Source organism: Agrilus planipennis, unplaced genomic scaffold (assembly GCF_000699045.2).
Source record: "Agrilus planipennis isolate EAB-ADULT unplaced genomic scaffold, Apla_2.0 scaffold24, whole genome shotgun sequence".
Classification (NCBI taxonomy): domain Eukaryota; kingdom Metazoa; phylum Arthropoda; class Insecta; order Coleoptera; family Buprestidae; genus Agrilus; species Agrilus planipennis.
Window position 1 is genome coordinate 164626 of NW_020439076.1, and position 9796 is coordinate 174421.

A 9796-nucleotide genomic window follows, 5' to 3' on the forward strand; every position below is an offset into this window, starting at 1 on the left:
GTCTGCCTTGGTCCAAGTTTTTCTGTGGTTTCCTTGGATCACTTAGGCAAATGCTGAGGCAGTAATATTCCACAGATAATCTTTCACTCTCTTCTGTCTTCATTTCGTCCGTCTCATCTTTCTCACCCGAACCACCACCCACCCATTCCCACGATTTCTGAAAGCAGGCTGAAGAGAGTCTTCCGCTCTACCTTCCGGCGTAGTCCGGAGGGACTGCCCGCCCACCAGCATTACTGGCTGGTGGGAATGAAACACCCAAAAGTTTAAAAAGATCGAAAGAATTAACCACCCCTACTTCGGGCAGGTAGGTACTCGTACGTAACCCAACTAGGTACCAAAAAGCACCCCATTGAACGTTTTCGAAACAATAGAAAATGACAACGACACCGGAAATATTTTAGTTGAAAAGTTCACTTTCGATTATGCGCTTCAATTGCAATTATGTCTGAGATACGCCGAATAGTCTGCTTAAAATAATCACCTTGTATATTTCGTATTTTATGAAGGTGCAGTTTGCTAAAATTATTGTTTTTTATATTTTTATTTTCCATACTACAAAATAATGTTATCAGATTGCCTTCAAATGTAGAATAATCTTTTTTCTTATCTTCAAACCTCTTTTAATTTCGTTAGAATTACTTATCAACGTAAATAAAGAAATAAATTTTTTTATTATTAATATGTTAATATTATAGGTATTGTTTAACAGTCTCCTATAAATTGGATTCTAAGAATAATGACATCTAAGATAGATGTTGCTCTTTGTTGAATATTCAATAATTCTAGGTCATTAGCTAGAAGTGTAGCAGCATGTCGCCGTGGCAAAGAATCACAATGTTATAAACAATTTTAGAAACTCAAATCTAAGAAGGCGTTTAGCATTATTTATCATTGTTTATTAATTTATTTCTCCATATTATATCTAAAAAGCTTCCTATATGTGAATGTTACTGCAAAAACCTGATTTCATTTAAAACGCGATTTATTTAAGAAAAAATACTTTTAACATTCCTCTTTAGTCAATTCTAGTTTTGACTAGAGTTAGCAAACATTGTCGATTCATTCTGGTTGTGACTAAAACTAAATTACGGTAGGAAAAGACAACACCCACTGCTTTTGCTTGATACTCAACCTACTTTGGCTTCTTTTTTTGACAGTATTATAATTATAATAATCGGAAAAGATCTTCTACTTCATTTAGTTGGCCTAGTTCTGTGTAATTGCATAATTAATGTTAAATCGGTCGCCGCCGCCTCTAATAACTCTTCAGCAAGTAAAATAATAATCTTAAACCTCCCCCTTCTCCTCCTCCAGTTTTAGCTTATGTATGTTAGCAACAACTAATTTATTTCTATTTAATTAAGAATTACATTAGGTTTAACTAAGATTGTTATTAGACATTTCTAATTTTACGTACAATTAGTCAAAACTAGGATTGACTAATGAAGAATGTTGAAACTAGTTTGTCCTAGGCAACTGGTGTTGGGTTTTTACGGTATATACATACAGTTACTTATTAGGGTGATACCGAGCGGAATGGCCTAGAGGTTTAGACTTAGGCAAATGCTGAGGCAGTAATATTCTACAGATAATCTTTCATTCTCTTCTGTCTTCATTTCGTCCGTCTCATCTTTCTCACCAGAACCACCACCCACCCATTCCCACGATTCTTGAAAGCAGCCTGAAGAGGGCCTTCCGCCCTACCTTCCGGCGTAGTCCGGAGGGACTGCCCGCCCACCAGCATTACTGGCTGGTGGGAATGAAACACCCAAAANACACCCAAAAGTTTTTTTTTTATTAGGGTGATTCAAAGAAAATTAATATCTTTTTTCTTCTCCATCTCAAAAAAAAATTTTTAAGAGGTCAAAATTTTGAAATATTTTTAAAATCGTCGAAAATTCAATTTTGTTATTTCTTCGTTGTTTCACTGTTTTCTAAATTAAAAATGATAATTATCAAATCGATATTTTGATATTTAAAAGTCGCTCAAGATTTTTTTGAATTTCCAAGTAGATCTTTTTGAGCGCATCTGAACATACTGAATATTAACGACCTTTTAATTTTTTTTTTTCCAAGATCGTCTAAACTTTTTTTTGCGTCTCCCGCCATATTTGTATTATTTAGTATGTCAACTTCAAGAATAAAAAATAAAAGATCGTTAATATTCACGTTCAGATGTTATATATGTATGCCTAATACCAAACGACAGATTTTACTATTAGTTGCATATTTTCTGTAACTATTCCTGAATATTTCAAGGTCAGTACAAGGAAAAAGGACGTCTATCTATTGCATACTTATTATTATCGTGGCAATATCAGAAATTACTTCATAGCTTATTTTAGGAAATTCGCATCCTGGGGCCTGTTTAACTATGTAGATATTTCAGCGAACTACAACCCTCACGTGATTCTTAGCTTATGTTTCTTCTAAAAGCTTTTGTAATATGTATATTTGTACTCACACGGTTGGAATATAATATTCCTCATATTTCTTGTCCTTGTATACAATGAGCATGCACGTTTTTCCCGTGTTTCCGTCTCCGACAACTGTGATCCTTATATGGGTTTTCTTTTCGTCCATCGCTTACACTTACTGACATAAGTATTATTTATGTAACACAGACACGCACGTGCAAAACATGATCAATTATTAATTTATAAAATTATTGTATTTTCTACTTCCAATAACCATCCATAATGTCTTACTCTCGATATTATTTTTTTTTGTGTGGTGTTTGGTACTTTAGTAATAGTGTATTAGTGTGCACATTGAATGATGTAAGATAACTTAACAGTAAATCTTTTGATAAGATAACATTTTTTGATAAGCTGGTTTATTCAAACAATTTTTAACAGTACCGGACTAAGCGAATTGGTATTACAACGTTAAACAATAGAAATAGTTTCTCTTACAAAGTCATGTTTTTAGAGGAATTAAGATAAAATAAATAAACATGGTTAAACATATAGGGTTGTTCGGAAAGTCATTTCGTTTTTTCCCGACAGAGGATTTAATTGTATTCTTTTGCACCCAACTTCACATTTAAGCCGTATAATTTTTATATGCTTTGAGAGCTCATATAGCAAGGCTTGTGTGTGAAAAATTCCAACTAATTCTACGCAGTAGTTTTTGGTTGGTGCCCTTTTAAATATGGAGAGCGATAAGCAGCATTTTCGACATATCTTACTGTTTTACTACAGAAAGGGTAAAAATGCTGTTCAAGCCAGAAAGAAATTGACTGATGTGTATGGAGAAGGTGTGTTGACAGTAGGCCAGTGCCAGTACTGGTTCGCTAAATTTCGATCCGGCAATTTTGATGTCGAAGATGCACCACGTTCGGGAAGGCCTATATAAAACGCATACACTGGAATCAAATCTGGACCCATTTACGATTAATTATAGGTATGTTCCTATGTGTATATGTTACCGGAAATGTATGAAGTCTAGGAATTGTATACAATTCCTAGGAAATGTGTACAATTTCGAGGCTGTTTACGAAATCTATAATATATTGTTTCAAAGATATTTTAATACACACATATACTGGGAAATGTATACAGTGTTTACGCGGTTCGTTCTAGTGCAATCGCCTGATGTATATGCACTGGTGACGTTATTGTTTGGTTAGGTTAGGTTTGGAGATGTATATGCATAAGTGGCGTAAATCAGAAAGAATAAACAAGATGAGTTACAACAAGTTTGATACTGTCATCTTAATTCATGTTTAAATGAGACCATAAAAGAATTTATGGTTTTTGTAGATTTTCATGATTACCTCCAAAAATATATGAGGTTAGCTCAGAATTTAAAGGTCAATATTGGTGTATTTGCAATTTGTATAAGATTTGCCACTAAAATTTTCAATTGATTTATTGCTAATTGTTTCATAAAATCATTAATTAATTTTGTGTTTAACGCTGAAAGAAATTGTCTTTTGATGTAATAGTAGGATTAGAATTATAGAAAAATAGGAGACGATAAATTAGAAGAAGTTCCTGATTTTCAATATTTAAAGGGTCAGAACTCTGGATGAAAAAGCGCTAGAGATATCAAACAAAGAATAGTGCAAGGTCGAGACACTAATGTAGAGAGAATTAGTTGAAAATTATATTTCAATGCAAGTCACTAGTGAATAGTTCTAGTAAATTTATAATACATTTATAATAAAACTATTGGTAATACTATATATATGTTGGGCGTGGAAATCATAATGAACGTTGAAAAAATACGTGGTGGTCTATGATATATAAAATAGGCAATAATATGGCAGGTTGTTTGGAGATGTATATGCATTGGTGACGTTATTGTTTGGTTAGGTTAGGTTTGGAGATGTATATGCATTAGTGATGTTATTGTATGGTTATTAGGTAGATTTATGACAGATTGGAGTTCCTTTAATGCCCCTGCCAGCCGGAGGCGGCCTAATATATTGGAATAATATCTTCGAAAAGTTTGCTTCATTATGATCACCGCGCCCAACATATATACATGAAAGTGATAAACATTATCATCACTACAACATGCTAAAAACTCAAGGTCATCGTGTTTGCTGAAACAAAGATAACCTCGCCACATTACTCTACCATCAGCAGTGACACTAACAAAACGCCAATCTGTCATAAATCTCCCTAACGTAACGTCACCAATGAACATAGGTATATCTCTAAAATACCTGCCGTATTATTGCCCATTTAGTACTACCTGTAATCATTTCCGATTGCCATTTAGGAAATCTATATATTTCATAGGAAATGTGTTTAATATAATTTATTTCACATATTTTCGGCCGATTTAAGGAATTACATACATTTCCTAGGAATTGTATACAATGACGGATTTCATACATTTCCTGTAACATATATACCAATCGCTGACAATATTCTCCGAGAAGTATGCATGCTTTCAGGATAAAAAGTACCCTGTTTGAGTGTAAGCTAATTCATGACGTATATAGCAAGTTTTACCCAAATCTGTTAAGTCGTTAAGTGACAAATATCCATGTAAACGTATGTAATTATACGGAATTAAAATAACAGGATAGAATTTAGTTTCTTCTTATATCGCATTTTGATCAAATCTACGTCTTATGTTTCGTTTTGTTTCGGAATAAATTGATATGCACTTGGTATTATCAAAAAGGTACGTAATTAATTAGTAATAGATACAATCGTTATATATATTATATCATTTCATGGAACGCCAAAATTAAAAGATCTTAGCACACCAAATGATAAACGGATTTATTAATTCGTATCTAAGGCATTTTTAAATTAAGTCCGGTCCTGCACTGTTCATTAGTGTATGTATGCAGGTATATGTATAAATTATACATACCTTACACTCTACTATCATTATTATTACCGTACAAATGATTCAGAAAATTTGTGGTATTCCTGCAGGTGCAACATCGGTTAATTAATTTCAAAAAATTTGAATAACGATAAATCAAATTTCTTAGGAAAACCGTTTTTAAACATAATTTTATATAGGCGATTTTATTATTTAGTTCCAGATATCTACTTAGGTACTAAGTTATATATTATTAACATCGTCAACCCTACGATACGCACATCCATTTTTTCCTAATCCGAATTAATCTTTGCGTTTGCATAAAACTAAAATATCCCACATGTTGATTGAAATTTGTAATGTAAGGAAAGCTTTAAGTGGTTTTATTGGTGATAATGGTAATAGTAGAATAATTTAACTAGCCATTATTTAAAAATCGTTTAATTGTTAGTTAAAACATGTTGAATATATTTTTTAAATAGAAATCCTGTTTAAATGTAAAGATAAATAGATTTATTTCTTATTTACTTTGCACGAAAGTTTTCTACACGAGGACTTTCCTTGCTGTATAATCAATGTTTCCACTGTTCTACCTCCTAATTCCTAGAGTGCGCCTCAGTTTCAAAATATCTGACTGAAACAACCTCTGATTCCGAAATAAGAAGTATCGCAACGTACAGATTTCAACCTTATCCTCTAATTTCTCACTATTTCCTAATAGATGTCAAAATGTACCTTTATGCATAGCAATATTTTTTATATCATACCTATTGAGATTTGCGTGTAAGAACTAATTCCTTAAAAACTGTTTCGTATGTGATTAAGATTTTGACTTTAACTTTAATTTTGACAAAATATCCAATTGCTGATCACCGATATTTAAGAAGTCAGATAACTGAGGATGTAAAAAATGCTAGAAATATAAAACAAAGAAAAGTTCAGAGTCGGGCTGCTTCTAATAAAAAGAAATCACTTTTTTATTCTGGATCGGTTAAAATATAAAAATTCGAAAACATTTGTATCATTATTAAGGGAGTAGGTTTGGAGCACAACTCTCAAAGCTGGAAGTTTTAGTTGTCATAAAAGTCAAAAAGAAATAGACGAGATGGGTAGGCTAGACATCGCCTCAGACATGAAGGTTTAGAAATAAGGAGGTAGTAAAAAGGGTAGAAGAATAGAGACTGTTATAAATGTTAATAAGAAATAGGCGGGGTACCTAGGTAGGACACCTCCGCAGACATGAAGGGTTAGAAAGGAGGAGGTATTACAAAGAGTAGGAGAATAGAGGCCATTATAGAAGTCAATAAGAAATAGACGAGACAGGTAGGCAGGACATCGCTTCAGACATGAAGGTTTAGAAATGACGAGGTAGTAGAAAGGGTAGGAAAATAAATACGGTTATAAACGTTAATAAGAAATAAGCGAGATAGGTGGTTGGAACACCGGCTCAGACTGAAAGGGATAGAAATGAGGAAGTACTGGAAAGAGTAGGAGAATAGAGACTATTATAAAAGTTAACAAGAATTGGACGAAATAGGTAGGCTGGACATCGTCTAAGACATGAAGATTTAGAAATGAGGAGGTAGTAGAAAGGGTGGGAAAATAGATACTGTTATAAAAGTTAATAAGGAATAAGGGAGATAGGTAGGTAGGCATTACATTTCCACAGGCATGAAGGTTTAGAATTGAAAAGAACGAGATAGGTAGGCTGGACATCGCTTCAGACATGAAATATTATTAAAAATGAGGAGGTAGTAAGAGAGGTAGGAAAATAGAAACTGTTATAGAATTTAATAAGAAATAAATGAGATAGGTAGGAACAACATCTCCGCAAACTTGAAGGGTTTGAAATGAAGAGGTATTAGAAAGAGTAGGAAATTAGAGATCGTTATAGAAGTCAATAGGAGATACACGACATAGGTAGGCAAAACACCTTCGAGGACATGGGTTAAATGTATTAAAAAGAGTAGGTAAATAGAGACTGTTATAGAAGTTAACAAGACATAGGCGAGATAGGTAGGTAGGTCATCGCTTTAGATATGACAGGCTAAAAATGAAGAAGTATTAGAAAGAATAGGAAAATAGAAACCGTTATAGAAGTTAATAAGAAATAAACAAGATAGGTAGGAAAAACACCTCCGCAAACATGAAGGGTTAGAAATGAGGAGGTATTAGAAAGAGTAGGAGAATTAGGATCTTTTTTTTAAATCAATATGGAACAGGCAAGAGAGGAAGGTAGGACATTGTCTCAAATAGGAAGGGTTATTTTGATAAATATTAAAAGCAGAAACAGAAATCATTAGAGGTACAGATAGATCAAGATAAGATTACTTACTTAAATAGTTGGAGATGTAGGTTGCTCTAGTTTGAGAGAAATATTACGATTGACTCAAGATAGGAAGAAGTGGCTTTGTCCAATCAGTCTTTGGGCTAAAGACCTAATGGTGAATATAATATAGATTTATGTAATATACATATACATAGATAAGTATGAATCTTTCTAGGAAGCATCCTTTTTTACATGTCGAAACAAAAGTAACTATTTAACAAGTCTTTACTTTGTTAATTCATCAACAATGTCAATTTTTGTCTCTAGTTACACCTGACGTATATCCTTAAGTACTCTACAATATTTTTAACAAATATTACAGTTGGCTTAACGCCCAAAGAGTTATCGTAGTTTTAGTTAGATTGTAGCACTTTATGTCACTATTTTCAGACAGTTCATTAATTCAAAAGGGCAGTGCAAACATTTGCGAGAATTAGGGAGCACTTTGCTTAAAAGGCGAACTGGTTTGACTTTCGGATTAAGGCTGAACACACCCTGACACCCCCAACGAATGCACTTCACTCTAAATTGTGGTTGAGAATAAATCCGCCACATTGCGGATGATAATCCACTATCAATGAGTTAGAGTGGCGAAAATATTCCGAAAAGAACATCTATGAGACGTGGATTGAGATTTTGAACTTAGAAAAGTATAATAACAAACTAAAACGGAATTGTAAAATTGAAATTTGATACCAACCAAAAACATTATTTGCTAATTTTTTGTATTATTTTCGAAAAAGAAAAACCTAATACAGTAGAATCCGTTTATAATGACTAGGGTTGCCACCCGTAGTTTATTATAAAGTATAGTACTCTATTTCGACTGTGCGTACGTTATACTTTACAAAACACAAAGTACGCAAAAATACTTTATTTAAGGACTTAAGTAAACAATGTAATTTTGTAAGCGATTATTCTAAATTCAGAGTATTTTTACATCAATAATATTGCACAGAAAAATGGCAAGCCATATTTACGGAACAACCTGATTTCCCAAATCTGTTCAAAGTAGTGTCACTTTTGCTATCCGTTCCGGCCACTTTAGCATTTACAGAAAAAGTATTCTCTGTTATAAACGCAAAGTGGCGGGACGACAGGAATAAAGCTTCATTAATACTAATTAAAAATGAGCTTTTAGTTTACTTATATCTTTGTTTGCCATGTTTGGAGGCTATTAATGTATTTAAGAGCAACACAAATTTGTTACTGGCTGCTAGGTGTAACAAAAAATATGTTTGTAAAAACAAAAAATAAAATACTTTATTTTTATGCTGAGTACTTTTTTTTAACCTTTTAGTCGAGAAATACTTTATGTAAAGTCTGAAGGGAAAATTGGTGTACTCAGAGGTGTAATCAAACACCAATGCAGAATATACATTTGAATTATCTGAGTCCATAAATTCTTATTTTTTAATTATTAATTTAATCGACGTAATAAGTCCCATTTTTAAGAAACTATTTGTTTTTCATTATTTTTGTTGTTATTGAAGGAATACTTTTAATTTTTACTTCCACCTTTTTCTAATATGTTTCATTTTTTTTTGCAGGCCCAGTACCATCACCTACGCATAGTTACTGCATATTACTACATGTTTGGTAAGTACCTCAGTATTACGTAAATGTAGAAAACCGTGTAGGTAGATCGTTACAATTGTTCGTTGCAAGACCTTGTTTCTGATAAGAAGTTATGTCACGGTTTAAACGGTATGCTAAAAAAACAATGCTTTATCAATGGAAAATAATGGCCACTTTTCGAAATTTTCTGTCAGACTATTGTCTTATTTCTTTTCAAAATTATCCTGTCAACGTGGTTATTTATAGTTATGTACAATTGTACTTAGTATTTAATGGTAATTTACAAAAATCGTCTGAAGGTTTATGTATAAAAATATTATAAGATCTTTTGATCAATTATTTATTCATTAAAACTGTGGCGTACTGTTTACGTAAAATGTAATTATCATACGTTTTTCGTACAATGGTCAAGTAACATAAGCGTGCAAGCATCAATTTTAAAAATAAATACAGTGGAATTCATTTATTATGACTTCGCCTATATTGACCAAACGCTTAATATGAAGTAATTGAAGTGTTAAGTTCGGTTTTCATATTAAATTCTTTATAGGAAAGTTTGGATATAATGACTCCGTTTAAAATGACATATCGTTTATT

The 9796-nt window shown here is 32.6% G+C and overlaps 2 protein-coding genes across 2 annotated transcripts in view; one reads left to right on the top strand and one right to left on the bottom strand.

Moving 5' to 3' along the window:
- LOC108741923 (rho-related protein racC-like) overlaps window positions 1–2762 on the bottom strand; it is a 10479-nt gene extending 7717 nt beyond the window's left edge. The window contains exon 1 of the mRNA XM_018476899.2: window positions 2465–2762. Within this exon, the coding sequence (XP_018332401.1) occupies window positions 2465–2583 (119 nt within the window). The 5' untranslated portion in view covers window positions 2584–2762. The remainder of the gene's footprint in view (window positions 1–2464) is intronic.
- The window catches only part of LOC108741892 (monocarboxylate transporter 12-like), a 266895-nt gene that overhangs the window by 41743 nt on the left and 215356 nt on the right, over window positions 1–9796 (top strand). The gene's annotated exons all lie outside the window — the stretch shown is intronic.